This window comes from Coregonus clupeaformis, chromosome 28 (genome assembly GCF_020615455.1).
Source record: "Coregonus clupeaformis isolate EN_2021a chromosome 28, ASM2061545v1, whole genome shotgun sequence".
NCBI classification, from domain to species: domain Eukaryota; kingdom Metazoa; phylum Chordata; class Actinopteri; order Salmoniformes; family Salmonidae; genus Coregonus; species Coregonus clupeaformis.
The window spans coordinates 17,362,929-17,381,132 of NC_059219.1; the positions used below are offsets into that span (position 1 = coordinate 17,362,929).

General features: G+C 45.9%; 1 protein-coding gene across 1 annotated transcript in view; it reads right to left on the reverse strand.

Annotated features, from left to right (window-relative positions):
• LOC121543033 (activating signal cointegrator 1 complex subunit 3) overlaps nucleotides 1-18,204 on the reverse strand; it is a 160,326-nt gene that overhangs the window by 41,555 nt on the left and 100,567 nt on the right. Inside the window, exons 18-29 of the mRNA XM_041852716.2 lie at nucleotides 11,008-11,127; nucleotides 10,747-10,911; nucleotides 9,908-9,994; nucleotides 9,283-9,459; nucleotides 6,991-7,216; nucleotides 6,665-6,819; nucleotides 3,810-3,908; nucleotides 3,413-3,581; nucleotides 2,929-3,149; nucleotides 2,740-2,825; nucleotides 2,453-2,619; nucleotides 1,622-1,767 (exon numbers count right to left, since the gene is read on the reverse strand). Of these exons, the coding sequence (XP_041708650.2) occupies nucleotides 1,622-1,767; nucleotides 2,453-2,619; nucleotides 2,740-2,825; nucleotides 2,929-3,149; nucleotides 3,413-3,581; nucleotides 3,810-3,908; nucleotides 6,665-6,819; nucleotides 6,991-7,216; nucleotides 9,283-9,459; nucleotides 9,908-9,994; nucleotides 10,747-10,911; nucleotides 11,008-11,127 (1,818 nt within the window). The remainder of the gene's footprint in view (nucleotides 1-1,621; nucleotides 1,768-2,452; nucleotides 2,620-2,739; nucleotides 2,826-2,928; nucleotides 3,150-3,412; nucleotides 3,582-3,809; nucleotides 3,909-6,664; nucleotides 6,820-6,990; nucleotides 7,217-9,282; nucleotides 9,460-9,907; nucleotides 9,995-10,746; nucleotides 10,912-11,007; nucleotides 11,128-18,204) is intronic.

Sequence of the window (18,204 nt, forward strand, 5' to 3'; positions counted from 1 at the left end):
ATGATCCAGAAGAGGATTGGGAGAATGTCATATGGTCAGATGAAACCAAAATATAACTTTTTGGTAAATACTCAACTCGTCGTGTTTGGAGGACAAAGAATGCTGAGTTGCAACCAAAGAACACCATACCTACTGTGAAGCATGGGGGTGGAAACATCATGCTTTGGGGCTGTTTTTCTGCAAAGGGACCAGGACGACTGATCCGTGTAAAGGAAAGAATGAATGGGGCCATGTATCGTGAGATTTTGAGTGAAAACCTCCTTCCATCAGCAAGGGCATTGAAGATGAAACGTGGCTGGGTCTTTCAGCATGACAATGATCCCAAACACACCGCCCGGGCAACGAAGGTGGCTTTCGTAAGAAGCATTTCAAGGTCCTGGAGTGGCCTAGCCAGTCTCCAGATCTCAACCCCATAGAAAATCTTTGGAGGGAGTTGAAAGTCTGTGTTGCCCAGCGACAGCCCCAAAACATCACTGCTCTAGAGGACATCTGCATGGAGGAATGGGCCAAAATACCAGCAACAGTGTGTGAAAACCTTGTGAAGACTTACAGAAAACGTTTGACCTGTGTCATTGCCAACAAAGGGTATATAACAAAGTATTGAGAAACTTTTGTTATTGACCAAATACTTATTTTCCACCATAATTTGCAAATAAATTCATTACAAATCCTACAATGTGATTTTCTGGATTTTTCTTTCTCATTTTGTCTGTCATAGTTGACGTGTACCTATGATGAAAATTACAGGCCTCTCTCATCTTTTTAAGTGGGAGAACTTGCACAATTGGTGGCTGACTAAATACATTTTTTTCCCCACTGTAAAATGTTTTTCAGCAGATATACAATTAATCTAAAAAACAACATACTAAGTGAACGTAAAGACATGGCAATAGCCCAGAAAACACAGGCAACGTGTGGTTTTCATGGGTGACTGGGGTCATGTAGGTCATGCAGACATACAGGAGTTCCTATCTCTCTCTGCGGTGGACAGGGAGGTTATTAAATACCCTTCTGATATGATTCTGATATTATTACTGCTATCATTATTATTGGGACTGGCCAAGTCATCTGTCTGTATTGGTACAGTGATTTATGTTGATTACCAGAGCAACTCCAGCATGGCTCCAGAGAAACAGGACTGCAAACCATTACTGTGCTGTGGTCAAAACTATAACATGGATTCCCTGCCAAAAATGTTGGTATTATTCTAATAACTCTTATTGTATATATTTATCAAATATGAAAGGGGAGACGGATAAGTGAACCCTAAAAAACACTGACTAACACAAAACATGTGGTTAAAGGTTGGCTTGAGAACACCAATGCCAATTCCAAAACCTCCAACTGATGATGATAGAAACAGGAAAGCTCACAAACATGAACTGTATCTGAACACAGGACAGGAGGTCAAAAAGGTGAAAGGGTGAGCTTGTTTAAACTACAGGAGATGTCTTGTCTATGTGAAACTGAGGCTAACGTGATGGTATGATCAGGGTATAACACTGTTGTAATGCCTGATTCAGATAAAACAACTGATCCTAGATCCTAGTGCAACTCCTACCAGGAGCGGCGTTTCACGATGCTAGTAGTGTCTAGTATGTGGTTGCTATGTAGAGCTCACCTGTCCAATCCCTAGCCAGTCGGCGAGGTCTCGTGCGTTGGCCAGGGCCGTGGACAGGCCCACCACGCGGACAGTCTTTTTGGTGTGGGAGGAGATGAAGTTGGTCCTGGAAACTATGACCTCCAGCACAGGACCTCTGTCCTCCCCTGGGATACAGACACAGTGGTATGGTCCAGTGTGAGACAGAGTGGTACGATCCAGTGTGAGAGAGTTTGACAAAGCACTTCACTATGGAGAGTAGTATTATAACTCTTGAATTCTATAAGAATTCTGTTTGTATGAGGGTAAAAGTTAAGGCTCTATAGAAGGTTCTGTTTGTATGAGGGTAAAAGTTAAGGCTCTATAGAAGGTTCTGTTTGTATGAGGGTAAAAGTTAAGGCTCTATAGAAGGTTCTGTTTGTATGAGGGTAAAAGTGTAGGCTCTATAGGAGGTTCTGTTTGTATGAGGGTCTATGAGGGTAGAAGTTAAGGCTCTATAGAAGGTTTTGTTTGTATGAGGGTTTATGAGGGTAAAAGTTAAGGCTCTATAGAAGGTTTGTATGAGGGTAAAAGTTAAGGCTCTATAGAAGGTTTGTATGAGGGTAAAAGTTAAGGCTCTATAGAAGGTTCTGTTTGTATGAGGGTAAAAGTTAAGGCTCTATAGAAGGTTCTGTTTGTATGAGGGTAAAAGTTGAGGCTCTATAGAAGGTTCTGTTTGTATGAGGGTTTATGAGGGTAAAAGTTTAGGCTCTATACAAAGTTTTGATTGCATGGGGTTTGTGAGGCAAGAACCAGATGGATAGATATGAAAGATCGCTCTATATGCTTCTAAGTGGAACTATGCTGTGGTACCTAGCAGATGGATCTCGTCGATGATGAGGATGGCTACTTTCTGGACGTAGCTGCGGTTCTGCCAGGAGCGACTCACGCCGTCCCACTTCTCTGGCGTGGTCACGATCAGGTCGGCCGCGGCGATGGCCCGCATGTCTGGAGTCACATCACCTGTCAGCTCCACAACCCTGGGGACGAGAAGAGAGGGAAGGGAGTGAGGGAGGAGAGAGAGAGAAAGAGACGATAGATAGATGGCTAGATAGATGTGAATACAGAAATCCATGCTTATAACCCTGAGTCTCACTCACTTCTTCCCCAGTTTTTCCTCTATTCTGACCTTCCAGTCCTCGATCCTCTCCCTGACCAGAGCTTTCAGAGGGGCAATGTACACCACCTGAGAACACACACACAGGAAGGATATAAACAGAGATAAATGTATAGAGAGAGAAAAAGAGAGCGATGGAGAGAGTGAAAGGGGGGGTGGCAGGCAGACAGACCTTGGAGGTAGGGTACTGGTTGAAGACTCGGAACATGGCCAACTCGGCAGCGATGGTTTTACCGGAGCCCGTTGGCGCCCCCAGCAGGACGTTGGTGTCGGTGTGGTAGAGCGTGTGGAAGATCTGTGTCTGGATGGGGTTGAAGTGGGTGAACTTGTACAGATTCTCGTACTCCGTGTTCCCCAGGGCGGTGATGGGCAACGGCTGCAGGTCCAGCAGCTCTGAGAATCCACAGGGCAACATTGAGACAACGTTTGGGTTAATTTGTCAAAGAAAAAAGACAAAGAAAGGTGTACGTGTGAAGTATGAAGAGTTGTTTCATCTGTACACTTCTGAGGGTTCACCTGTCTGTCTGTGTGTGCGTGTGAAGAAGTAAATGTGTGTGTGTGTGTGTGTGTGTGTGTGTGTGAAGAAGTCAATGTGTGTGTGTGTGTTTGCGTGTGTGTGCATAAGTCTGAATGTGTGTGTGCATGTTGTACAGTACCAGTGTGTGGGGGGTGTCTCTCAGGCAGGATGAGGTGTTGGAAGTTAATGATGCAGACAGCCTCTGAACCCAGCCACCGGTCTGACACAGCTCTGATGTAGTACTGGGAGGGCATGGGTTCAAAGATGGGGATGGTGAACACCACCTGTTGGGGCTCCCCACTCACCACCTGGAAAACACACACACAACAAGGTAAGTATGACTAGGACTAGGCTCAACCATATCCACTGATACAGGGTCAGATTTATTCCATACCCATAATGGTTAAGGTTAGGATTAGGGGTCAGGTAATCTGATCCTAGATCTGTAGTTAGGGGCAACTTCTACCTCAAGGGAACACAGGAGAACAAGTGGCTCTCAGACACATTCTAGAAGCTAATGCTACCCAGAAACCCACCTGTTTCTTCTGTAGGAGGAAGTACTCTGAGTGGTAGATGTGATCGTTGATGGGGTCCTCCACCCACAGCCACCAGGGCTCTCCCACTGAACCATGACACTGAGAGAGGAGAGGAGAGTAGAGTAGAGGAGAGGAGAGGAGAGGAGAGGAGAGGAGAGGAAGAGGAAGAGGCAGAGGAAGGGAGGAGGGAGACAGAAGCATGAAGCATCGGTGGCATTTGAAGATCAGAGCACTCCAAGGTTTTTTAACCAGATAGTAGCATTTCAAAGCGATGCAATGTAATTGTGGATTTGTTAGTAGGTCCGTGTGTTGTGGTGCATGTGTGTATGTGTGTAAAACCTTCAGGAATGGGTTTTGGGGTTACTCCAAACAGAAGCCACAGCCCTCTCCTCCCCCTTCTCCTCAGTAGGAGAAGGAGGTGCACTGTACTGTGTATCTCTCTGCTCTGAGCTGACCCCCTGTAGAACACTGACCGGTACGCTAATTACTTTCCTCTGCTGTGGAAACAACTGCTGGCTGGCTAACTGACCACAGGTCCAGGAGACTGGTTTATGACACATGGAGAGAGGAGACAGTCCAGTTTCCACAGACAAAACACACTAAAACAACAGCTATAATTTCATCTTCTGGACTGGTCCCTAGCCCTCGTGTAAATGTCTAAAGATTGATGTTTTTTTATTTTTTAAACCTTTATTTAACTAGGCAAGTCAGTTTAGGACAAAATCTTATTTACAATAACGGCCTACCCCGGCCAAACCCGGACGACACATGGCCAATTGTGCGCCGCCCTATAGGACCCCCAAATCACACCAGATTGTGATACAGCCTGGAATCAAACCAGGGTCTGTAGTGACGCCTCTAGCACTGAGATGCAGTGCCTTAGACCGCTGCGCCACTCGGGAGCCCTGATAAAGATATCAGGGAGGCTACTCTTGATTAGGGCCAAGAGTTATTCCCAAACATGTGACCTGAAGCAGGAACAATTCTGGGTCCTACTCATGTTAAATGCACAACATTTGGATGACCCAAAACTAAAAATACTCCTGAAGGGGGAGGGGAAACATGCATTAATATTTGAAAAAACGACATCCAACTTGTCTGTTTCCCTATTAGAATGAGTCAATATCCTGGAGTCCATGGCTTGGGTTAGAGTTACGGAGAAGGAGATCTCATGTGTCTCTACATGTGTTGGCTAGCCTGCACAGCAAGGCGTGTGTACATATGCAGCAGGGATCACTGGCTAAGCTGGGGGTGTTCCATTACAACTCTCCCATGAACAGAGCATGCATTGCTAATCACACAAACATTCATCTTCATACGCAGCCTGGCTACAATGGGCCTCCTATTCCACCCTGACTCCCTTACAAACTACAGGAGTCATCTGCCTCAATGATATACTCCAATCTCCATAGAGATCCTATAGCCTAATTCGCATTTGAATGATGTACTGTATATTCCCTCCATTGGACAGGTTTAGGCTAGTTGGACATGGCTCTACTTATGGACAGCAGACCTGGGTTCTAATAGAATATGAAATATTTCAAATACTTAGCTGTGTTTGAATGATCTTGCCTGGCGCAATGGAACCAATAGAATAGTCCCAAAAGTGGAAAGCCCCATCCATCTGGCACACCAGGCAGGCTCAAGCAAATGTAGTATAAAAGTTGCAGGATAATACTAGAAGAAGGTGATGCACCTAAACACTGATCTAGAATCAGCCATCTTCCCTTTAAATAAACCTTAAATTCAACTTTCAACCATTAAAATAAAAAAGAGCCATTGTAGACTAACACTTCCAGAGATAAAGTCTGTGATGAGAGGGAAACACAGTGGTGGGACTCTGCAGGGTTGTTTCAGCAGCTGGCTGCTCCTCCTTGTTTATTTGCAGAAGCTACAGAGGTAGAACAGCAGTGGGATTCCCACTTTTCACTCATTACTCTAACACTACCACTGGCTGAGTACTCTAACACTACCACTGGCTGAGTACTCTAACACTACCACTGGCTGATTACTCTACTACCACTGGCTGATTACTCTAACACTACCACCGGTTGATTACTCTAACACTACCACTGGCTGAGTACTCTAACACTACCACCGACTGAGTACTCTAACACTACCACTGGCTGAGTACTCTAACACTACCACTGGCTGATTACTCTAACACTACCACCGGCTGAGTACTCTAACACTACCACTGGCTGAGTACTCTAACACTACCACTGGCTGAGTACTCTAACACTACCACTGGCTGATTACTCTAACACTACCACCGGCTGAGTACTCTAACACTACCACTGGCTGAGTACTCTAACACTACCACTGGCTGAGTACTCTAACACTACCACTGGCTGAGTACTCTAACACTACCACTGGCTGAGTACTCTAACACTACCACTGGCTGAGTACTCTAACACTACCACTGGCTGATTACTCTAACACTATCACTGGCTGAGTACTCTAACACTACCACTGGCTGAGTACTCTAACACTACCACTGGCTGAGTACTCGAACACTACCACTGGCTGAGTACTCTAACACTATCACTGGCTGGAGGAAGAGAGGAGCAGGGCCACTGGGGGAGAGGATAGCTCCATGCTGACAGACTACTGACAGTTCACACTAACTAACACATTTCTACTTAGCAGCATTTAGACACACTTAGAAAGTGCTCTGATAATGTCTACTGTTGTGTAGTGTGTGTGTGTGAGAGAGAGAGAGAGAGAGAGAGAGAGAGAGAGAGAGAGAGAGAGAGAGAGAGAGAGAGAGAGAGAGAGAGAGAGAGAGAGAGAGAGAGAGAGAGAGAGAGAGAGAGAGAGATCGAGGTGATCCTAGGTGAGGTCTACATGGTTACCTGGTCGTGCCACTTGAAGTCGGGGGTGATCTGGAGGCGGACCCTGAGCACGGTGCGTGTGATTGGTTGGATGGTGGCCTCCATCAGTATGGAAGGGATCTGGTGGACACACTGCTTCACCTTCAACCCGATGTTCACGTGATGGAGCATGTGACCTGGGACACACAGAGAGAGGGGAGTGGTGTTACTACAGCACGCTGCACGAGCGAGCGCGCGCACACACACACGCACGCACACACGCGCGCACACACACACAGCTCTACAGAACACAATAGAATTCATGTCTAATTTGGTAGTACACTACATCTGGCCCAGTATTGTCTCACCTATCTCGTCCTTCTGCATGTCTTTCAGTTTGTCCACAGTGAGTTTCTTCTCCTCCAGACGAGCCAGTACGTTGTGAGGCAGGATGGAGAACTGTCTCAGGGGGTGAGCGAAGCCCCACAGACGCTTGTCTATCACTTTACACAGGTTGAGCAGCCGGTAGGTCATGGCAGGCCAGCGCTTCCTCAGAGCAATCTCAAACAGAGCCCTGACGATACGAGCTGCGTTCTACACAGGGACGAATAGACACACAGTTACAATTTGAGTGGCATTCTATAGTAGAAAAATAAGGCCAGACAGATAGTCACAATTGGAATAGTGTATTACAGCAGGTGTAAAAAGACAGACATAGGCTACAGCCAGACTTGGAGCAGTGTTCTACAATGGGTACAGCAGGACAGAGCGAGTCATGCAGAGACTGAAATAATACATCAAGATGTAGGACGATTAATCATGTCTGATCGAGAGCCGAGGGACTGGTATGATCAGGCTCTGTTCTGAAACATGGGTCAGGCCTGGCTGTGCACTGATGGATTGCTCATGTCTGTCCTGACGGATGTGTCAGGTGGTTGGTGCTGCTCGCTGATAAACTGGTCAGATCTGACCTGGCTGGGCTCTGATTGATTTGGGCAGGTGTTAATGACATCTGATGGATTGGTAGAGTCTGGCCGTGCGGTGATTGATCGTTTGGGGTCTGGTTCTGTTTTGATGGATAAGTCGAGGCGAGGCTGCTATCTGTGTTAGATTGGCCAGGTCTGCCTGTGTCCGGGACATGTGGTTCAGTGGGAGGATGGACAGAGACAGGCAGGCAGGCAGACAGAGACAGACAGGCATATAGACAGGCAGAGACACAGAAACACCTGCTGGGCCAGATGTTGGTCTGCTGCTGGTTAAAAGGCCACTAGGGCCACCGAGCTCCTCCATCAAACCCTTTGGAGAGAAAACCCTACACTAACACCCTTACTAAGCCTACACTCATACTCCAAATAACAACCAACAGCCAAAACACATCAGTCCTCACAGTCCGAGTCACGGCACCAACATAGTTCCAACCAGGGAGATTATTGAGATTGATGTTTTAGCTGTCTTGCTTCTCCAGTTATTCTGTGTCAATGTGTCTTTAAGAGCATTGATGCGGTAAACATAGGTGAACTGTGGTCTCAGGTCTCTCAGCGCTCACGTACAATAACCTACTCTCTCAGGAGAACTCCTGGTGTCCTGCGGTCAAGTACACCGGGCTGCAGAACTGCTCTATCTATCATCCAGTTGCTAAAGCCATTGAGGAGTGTGTGTGTATGCATGAGAGACAGGGAGTTAGCCTGTCAGTGTGTGTGTGTGAGAGAGGGAGAGCGAGAGATAGTGAGTCTGCCAATGTTTATGAGTGTGTGCACATATATGTATGCAACTTTATCTCTGTGCTTATGTGTGTGTGTGAGAGTCTCTGTTGGTGTGTGGTGGCAGTGGGAGTATCATACGGCAACAGGACCTATCAGTCCTCAGTCTGGATTAATCATCAGATCCCCTCTATTCCACTATGACCGCCTGCCTCTCGGACACAGCCATCCAAACCGGCTGCACATCTGAAATCGGGCGAAATAGGAGCAAAGAGGGAATTTGCTGTGAACTATTCCAAATATTCAGCCACATGGAATCAGTTACCACGAGAAACCATGGATAGATGGGTTCAGCAGAGGATGGGAAGAGGGGATGGGACTGAGGGGAGATGCCAAAAAGATTCCAGGCTATCAGTCACTGTGAAATATGCACCAGCCATATTACTTTCCATCAGATATATCAAACCATTTGATTTTCATAAAGAGCATAATGCCGAGATGCCGGCATGGCAGATTAACTGTGACAGTTCATGAAAGCCTCTTGATCCCTCTGAAACAATGGAGATGCTGGTACAAACAGGAAACACGTTTATTGATGTGTATGATATGATTAGTTAAGACACCATTTATAAACCCCTATCAGTACACCAGTATGATTGAAACATTCTGCTCTAGGACGCGGAGCACATGTGCTGCTGGCTTAGGGAAGGGGAAGTCTTGGCAGTGGCACCACCTAGCAGGGGACACAGGGGTACAGCTGAACCCCTCAGAGGGGCTAGGCTATCTCAGTTCAGTTTGGGGGTGAAGCAGAGTATGTACACATGTTGAGGTTTCTTCAGGTATGGTTCAGTTTGTATGAGTGTGTGTGTATGTGAGAAACAGACAGAGAGTGCGTGTGTGTAATGTGTGTGTGTGTGTGTAATGTGTGTGTGTGTGTGTGGTGCTGTGCCTGTAACCTACCTGTGCTACGTAGGACAGGTCTGAGATGAGGGAGAAGCTGTCCACCTCTCCCCGTCCGATGTAGGTCTGCAGTAGGATGTTGATCTTGCCGTATCCGTTCTCCACTCCGCCTGCAGCAGGCAGCTCACAGTAGTTACACAGCATCTGCTCTAGCTCCTCCATCTCCTCATCACGCACCTGGAAAAACACACACGGGCACACACACACACACACACACACACAGGAGTCTTTCCACATGGGTACTCAAACTATATCAAGACCTAGCTATACTGTTGAGCAGGTGTCCTGCAGCATTCTATAATTAAGCAATAAGGCACGAGGAGGTGTGGTATATGGTCAATATACCACAGCAAAGGACTGTTCTTATGCAAGACGCAACGCGGAGTGCCTGGATACAGCCCTTAGCCGTGGTAAATTGCCCATATATCACAAACCCCCGAGGTGCCTTATTGCTATAATAAACTGGTTACCAACGTAATTAGAGCAGTAAAAATAAATGTTTTGTCATACCTGTGGTATTCGGTCTGATATACCACGGCTGTCAGCCAATCAGAATTTAGTGCTCGAACCACCCAGTTTATAATGTGTGATGAGTGACCTCTCAGCGTGACCTGTGACCTCTCACCTTGACCTGTTCAAACTCCTCAGCCTTGGAGACGATGCTGAGGATGTCAGCCTCTGTCTTCTGGGAGTCGAACAGCTCGTTGAACGTCTGCATGGAGGAGGTGGACAAACACAACCATCAAATTGACATAAGGAACAGCTGTTATCTAGTTGTATATTGCATGTTACTGTACCACCATGAGCTTTTTTTAGATAATACCATGCCATATTACACCTACACAGAAGGATATTTATACCCGGTTACAATAATATAATACTACATTGGAGTACACCAAACATTAGGAACACCTTCCTAATATTGAGTTTCACCCCCTTTTGCCTTCAGAACAGCCTCAATTCGTCAGGGCATGGACTCATGGAAAGCATTCCACAGGGATTTTGACTTCATTGCTTCCCACAGTTGTATCAAGTAGGCTGGATGTCCTTTGGGTGGTGGACCATTCTTGATACACACAGGAAACTGTTGAGCGTGGAAAAACCCAGCAGCGTTGCAGTTCTTGACACAAACCGGTACGCCTGGCATCTACTACCATACTCCGTTCAAAGGCACTTCAATATTTTTTCTTGCCCATTCACCCTCTGAATGGCACACATACACAATCCATGTCTCAACTGTCTCAAGGCTTAAAAATCATTATTTAACCTGCCTCCTCCTCTTCCTCTTCACTGATTGAAATTGATTTATCAACTGACATCAATAAGGGATCATAGCTTTTACCTGGATTCACCTGGTCAGTCAATGTCATGGAAAGAGCAGGTGTTCTTAATGTTTTGTATACTCAGTGTACAATACAACATAGTACATATAATATAATATCATGTTATGGAACTCTGGTGTACCTCCATGGTGTTGTATTTGATGTAGAAATGACTGGCGGTTCTGCCCAGGTCAGTGGAGGCGAAGTATCCTGTCCTCTCCTCAAAGCGGATCATCCTGGCCTTGTCCAGCTTCCTGGCTGCCATCACCACCAGCTCCTTACGGTACAGCTCCAGACCTGGGTCCATCTAACACAGAGACAGAACAGTAAGAGGAGAGAGTGTACAGTAGAGTGTGTGTGTGTATGCGTGTATGTGTGTGTGTGTGCGTGCATGCGTGTGTACCTGGTAGGCCTTGTGGTTGATCCCGTAGGCCAGCGGGTTGGCTCTCATGCGGATGTACAGGTAGGTGTAACTCAGCCATCTCACTGCCTCCTCCACGTTAGTCACAGTCCCTAGTGACACCTGCAGAGAGAGGGAGAAAGAGAGAGATCAATAACATCACATTCACCTTCAGTCATTTCAGCCCCCTAGCAGCACCTGGTGGAGATTCCATACTCAGCATTGATTCCTTCTCGATGAGTCCTCATTGAATTCTTGTGGGTTCCATCTAGTGGTGACTTGCTGTACTGTGTTTATTTAGTGAAAAGGGTATATGGTTGGAGATGAGAAAATAACGTGATTGAAGGGGGCCAGAGTGGCATCTGATGTCAAACTGGGAACGCTGTTCTGACTTTGTGGCTGTGTTATCTAGTGGAGATCGCTCTGTCATTTCCTGGTCGCTAAAATTCAACACTGTTTGCTCAATTTCAGTTTATGTGAAAAAACAAGCACTGAATAGTGTAGGGAATCATTGTACCATCTAGATTGTTGTGAAATATATTTTCAATAAAACATTTGTTTTGGTCCACCAGCTTCAAACAGCTGTAAAAACAAAAACAAATGTTATTGAAAATAAATTTCACAGTGATTTCAGTGACAATGATTCCCTACACTACTCAGTGCTTGTTTTCTCACATACACTGAAATTGATCGAACAGTGTAGAATTTTAGCAACCAGGAAATGACAGAGCAATCTGCACTAGATAAAACATCCACAAAGTCAGAACAGCTTCCTCATTTTGACAACAGATGCCGCTTCGGCAGCAGAAATCAATAGGCAAATATCACAGCCAATCACAACACTGGCAGGTAAGTAATACTGTGAGACACAATCATTCCACTATTAGCGGCAGATAATGTGTAACACCCTTAAAAATATTTTTTACATATTGGACCATGCATATAGCCTATGCATGGTCCATATTATCAGGTATGCCTTTAGCAATAAGCAGTATCACCTGTAGCCTAACTGATGCAGCATAATGGCTATAAATAAATAGGCTGAAGCATGGGTTTGCCTATGTGCATTTACCCTATTGGGCTTGTTACGGATACAGGTATCCTGTGTTTTTGTGTGTTTCTCTCCTTCTGCCCTAATCACAGGTGTCCTGTATGTTCCTGATTGGTGGTCGTTGAGGTGTCTGCTGATTGGACCAATCAGTGAACATTCCTGTGAATAGCACCACCTGTTACTCGTTTGTTGAATCACACAGCCCATTGTATAAAAACCAGTCTTGTGTTTGTTGAGAAGGAGAGAGACTTTTTCCATATGTGAGTATGGACACGGTGGTGTCCTGTGTGAATTGTGTACTCACTAAGTTGTTGGTTACCCTATTGGTAACTTTATTAGAATATATTTCTTTACCTGAGTGTGGATACTGTTGTATCCTGTGTGGTGTGTACGTATATAATTGCTGATTACCCTGTTTGGTAGCTTTGTGTGTTTCTGGGAAAAGGGGAGTTTAAGCTAGTTGCCCTTGGGCGTACATTACCCGTAGGAAGAACTCTGTCTATAAACACTAGTGAGACCTGAGCGGACCACCCACTGTATTTTTGTATGGTAGCAGTAGCCTAGCGGTTCTTGAGGCAGGCAAGATCAGTTTAGGGGGTTTTACACTATTGTTTCATTTCTTGGGTCCTGCTCAGCCCTTTTTCCCAAACCCTTACCGTGTGTTCAGCAATAAACACTTTGTGTTTGACGGTAGTTCATGGTTGTTGTGTCATTTTTGGTTCTCACTGTTCCCTGCCACACTTATAATTTACATGAATTTATGTTACGGGTCTCATGTCCATCCACCCTAGATGTTTAGAGCCACGGGGTTCGTAACATAAAGTGGGGGCTCGTCTGGGATCCTATCTATCCCATGATACTCATGTAAATTAGTCAGTGTCTGGTTCAGTGTTGAGCTTGGCAGCTGTAACTACCTGTTTTTTTTTTGTGTGTTCAGTAGTCGACGGCTCGTGTTGCTAGTAGGATGGCTACTTTTGAGTTGGAGGCATTTTTGGAAAACCCTACGTGGGGGTTTTTGAGAATTGCCGTGAGAGTGGATCTACAGGTTTTGGCTGACCACTTTTCTGTACCCATACCGAGGGGTTTAGTGAAAGCAGAAGTTAGGGAAGTAGTGCTAGCGATATTGTTAAACGAGCGAGTGCTTGAGTTACCGCCGCCTGAGTCTGCTGCTCCGGTGGGGGATGTGGTTGCTGTTCCTGTAAGCCCATCAGTGTCTGAGGACGAGGCTAAGGCTCCAGCCACATTGCCCCGTTATGACCCACTCTCCCCACTGACTGACAGTGATGCCAGGATCGATGTCCGCTCGACACGGCTCCAAATGGAGGCGGAAGAGCGGGCACAAATCAGGCAAGACAAGCTGGAGATGCGTAAGCTAGAGGCAGAACTGGAGACGCGTAAAATGGAAATGGAGATGCGTAAGATGGAACTGGAGGTGCGTAAAATGGAACTAGAGGCAGAAACAGCGAGGTTAGTCTCTGCTAATACTATGCCTGCTAGTGAGCCATCCTCACCAGCTGTGTCATCTGCTACGTTTGATATTAGTAGACAGATCACCTTGGTACCTGTGTTCAGGGAGTCAGAGGTTGATTCCTATTTCAGTGTTTTTGAACGGATAGCGGTAGCATTGAAATGGCCCAAAGAGGTATGGTGCCTATTACTTCAGTGTAAACTAACAGGTAAAGCCCAAGAGGTTCTGGCAGCGCTACCTCTTGAAGACAGTTTGAATTATGAAGTGGTCAAAGCTACTGTTCTTCGTGCCTATGAGCTTGTTCCTGAGGCATATCGACAAAGATTTAGGTCTCATAAAAGTCTCCTACTCAGACTTATGTGGAGTTTGCTAGAGACAAAGGAAATCTGTTTGACAAATGGCACAGTGCTAGTAAGGTAACTGATTTTAACTCTCTACGGGAGTTAATCTTGTTAGAAGAGTTTAAAAATTGCTTACCCGAACGCATTGTAGTTTATCTGAACGAACAGAAAGTATCCTCACTGTCGGAAGCGTCTGTATTGGCAGACGAGTTTGTGTTGACGCATAAGAGCGTGTTTTCGGCTCGATACGGAGAGCAGGGGCTGCGGAGTTGCTAACTTTTAGTCCTAGTCGACCAGCAGTACATCCAGCGCGCCCAAAAGATGTGCGTCACTGTTTCTATTGTCATAAGGTGGGACATTTGGTTAGTGATTGCTTTTTGCTTAAACGCAAACCGGGGATGCCTCAGCACGCCAGGCCACCAACGGGTGTTGGGCTGATTCGTACGGTTGTAAGGCCGGAATCAAGACAGAAGCCTCATAGTGAATGTGGTTTGAAAGTCCCTGTCCCAGATCACAGTTATGAACCGTTCATTTTTGAGGGGTTTGTTTCTATATCAGATGATGAAGCGTCTCAGCGTCCAGTTAGAATCCTCAGAGATACTGGTGCGGCGCAGTCGTTCATACTAGCTGATGTGTTGCCCTTGTCTAATAATACATATTGTGGTTCCAGTGTGTTAGTACAAGGAATTGAAATGGGATTTGTTCCAGTGCCATTGCACTTTGTGAACGTACACTCTGAGTTAGTCAGTGGATTGTTCAGAGTTGGCGTACGTCCTATGTTGCCAGTAAAAGGTGTGACATTTATAATGGGCAACGATATTGCCGGAGGAAAGGTGATACCCGTATTGGAGGTAATGGATAAAAGTGACCAGTCTCTCTCCGAGGAGCTGGCACAGGGTTATCCAGATGTGTTCCCGCTTGTGCTGTCACACGTGCTCAAGCACGACAAGTGGGTGAAGTGGTAGATTTGTCAGACACGATTCTATTCAGAGAGTGTGACCCAGAGGATAGTTCGGGTGCTACTTCTGGTAAGCTGGTGCAGTCTGACCAACAGCCCAGAGAAAGGAAGAAGGATGTGGAACTTGTTGCTGAGGCAATACAGTTACCAGTTACTCGTGAGCAGCTGATCGCTAACCAACAGGTTGACATTAGCCTGGCTAAATGTTTTTCTAGTGTTGTCTCAGAGGACGAGCTAAAGAAGGAAAACATGGCATACTTCATTGATGGTAATCTCCTCATGCGTAAATGGACATCCCATGTTGACGCTGGCGGAGATTGGAATGCTGTTTACCAAATAGTGATTCCTACAGCCTTTCGACAAAATGTTTTATCCCTCGCTCATGATCACCAGTGGTCCGGACATCTGGGAGTCACCAAGACTTATGATCGTGTTTTGCGACATTTCTTTTGGCCTGGCTTAAAACAAGATGTGGCTCGGTTCTGTCAGACTTGCCACACCTGTCAAGTAGTTGGGAAACCGAACCAGGTTATTTCCCCCGCGCCTCTTTGTCCCATACCGGCCATAGGTGAACCATTCGAACATGTGATGGTTGATTGTGTTGGACCATTACCAAAAACAAAATCTGGTAACCAGTTTATGTTGACAATTATGTGTGTGGCCACCAGGTACCCAGAGGCAATTCCTCTGCGAAGGATTACTGCTCCGGTGGTGAGTAAAGCGTTGATCAAATTCTTCTCAACTTTTTGGATTACCTAAGGTGATACAAACTGATCAGGGTACCAATTTCCTTTCTAAACTTTTCAAACAAGTGTTAAAATCCTTGTCAGTTACACACCGTGTGTCAAGCGCATATCACCCAGAGTCTCAGGGTGCGCTGAACGTTGGCATCAGACCCTGAAGTCTATGCTCCGTAAATATTGCTTGGAATCTGAGAAAGATTGGGATGAGGGAGTTCCTCTAGTGTTGTTTGCTGTCCGTGAGACAGTACAGGAATCCCTAGGGTTCAGCCCAGCTGAACTGGTGTTTGGACACACCATGAGAGGACCTATGAAAGTCCTTAAGGATCAGTTTTTGTCACAAGAGTTGTGTGTGAAAGAAAATGTGTTGGACTACGTTAGTCGCTTTCGTGAGCGCCTACATGCTGCCTGTGCTCTAGCAAAGGAAGCGCTGTCTTCCTCACAGAAACGGATGAAACGACACTATGACACACAGGCTGTTTCTCGTTCACTGCAGCCAGGTGACCGAGTTCTTGTGTTGTTGCCTGTGCCAGGAGCGTCATTGTCAGCACGTTTCTCTGGTCCTTATGTCATTGAAAAGAAACTAACTGAAACTGACTATGTGATACAGACTCCTGATAGAAAACGCCAATCTCGTGTGTGCCACGTTAACATGTTGAAGACATACCACAACAGACCCGTTACTCAGGTAGACAGTCCAGAGAAACTGGCCGAGTCGGCTGTCTCTGTTGCTGCTACGGCTGTAGTGGGAGGTCATGTTAATGATGTGGACGGAGATGGTTTGGAGTTGCGCAATACTCAGCAGCAGTGTGCTAGATTGCCCAATTCAGAGATGCTGCTGTCTCTCCCGTCAAGCCTGATTCATTTAACGGACAGACAGTCAGATGATATTGTGAGACTATTACACAGTTTTCCGTGTCTTTTTAATGATGTTCCTACAGGTACAAATGTGTTAGAACATGACATTAATGTTGGAAACGCTGCACCTATCAAGCAACATCCTTATCGTGTCAACGTCGCTAAGAGAAAGATAATGAGGGGTGAGGTCGGTTATTTGCTGGAGAATAACCTGGCTATGCCAAGTTCAAGTCCTTGGAGTTCTCCGTGCATTCTGGTTCCTAAACCTGATGGGACATCCAGATTATGTACGGACTATCGGAAAGTCAATGCGGTCACAGTGCCCGACTCGTTCCCGTTACCCAGACTGGATGACTGTATTGATACTGTTGGTGCTGCTACCTATGTAACCAAATTAGATCTTCTAAAAGGTTACTGGCAGGTGCCGTTAACCCCACGTGCCTCCGACATCTCTGCATTTGTGACCCCAGATCACTTCCTACAATATGCTGTCATGGCATTTGGGATGCGGAACGCACCAGCCACTTTCCAACGCCTGGTTAACACAGTATTGGCTGGAGTTCCTAATTGTAGTGCTTACCTTGATGATCTGGTAATTTATTCAACTGAGTGGGCTGATCATGTTAACACTCTAAGGGTAGTGTGTGAACGTCTAGCAACCGCTTCTCTAACCCTGAACTTAGCAAAGTGCGAGTTTGGGAAGGCCACTGTTACGTATCTTGGTAAACAGGTTGGCCATGGTCAGGTGCGCCCTGTAGATGCCAAGGTCTCAGCTATAAACGCATTTCCCGCACCTACCACCAGAAGAGAGCTACGCCGTTTTTTTAGGGATGGTTGGCTACTACCGTAGTTTCTGTAAAAATTTCTCTGCGGTAGTTGCTCCATTAACGGATTTGCTCAGTCCGGCGAGAAAATTTGTATGGTCTGAAGATTGTTGTACTGCTTTCAACACTGCTAAAGCACTCTTGTGTAGTACTCCTGTTCTTGCTGCCCCAGATTTTGAGCGGCCGTTTAAACTGGAGGTAGATGCAAGTGCCAGAGGTGCTGGTGCTGTTCTACTGCAGCAAGACCAGAGTGGAGTGGACCATCCTGTCTGTTATTTTTCACGGAAATTTAACAAATGTCAGACAAACTATTCCACCATTGAACAAGAAGCTCTAGCTTTGTTGTTAGCTCTGCAGTACTTTGAAGTTTATGTTGGTTCCAGTGCATTACCAGTGGTAGTGTATACTGACCATAACCCCTTAGTTTTTCTCCACCGGATGTACAACCAGAACCAACGCCTTATGCGTTGGGCACTTGTCGTGCAAAATTATAATTTGGAGATCCGCCACAAAAAGGGGGTTAGATAATGTGATGGCAGATGCTTTGTCTCGTGTTTGATGATCTAGGTTTTTTTTTGTTATCCCGACAGGATGATTATTGAATTTTTGGGTGTTGTGATAGTACGTGTGTCGCAAACCATGTTGGTTTGCTCTTTTAAGGGTGGGGAGTGTTACGGATACAGGTATCCTGTGTTTTTGTGTGTTTCTCTCCTTCTGCCCTAATCACAGGTGTCCTGTATGTTCCTGATTGGTGGTCGTTGAGGTGTCTGCTGATTGGACCAATCAGTGAACATTCCTGTGAATAGCACCACCTGTTACTCGTTTGTTGAATCACACAGCCCATTGTATAAAAACCAGTCTTGTGTTTGTTGAGAAGGAGAGAGACTTTTTCCATATGTGAGTATGGACACGGTGGTGTCCTGTGTGAATTGTGTACTCACTAAGTTGTTGGTTACCCTA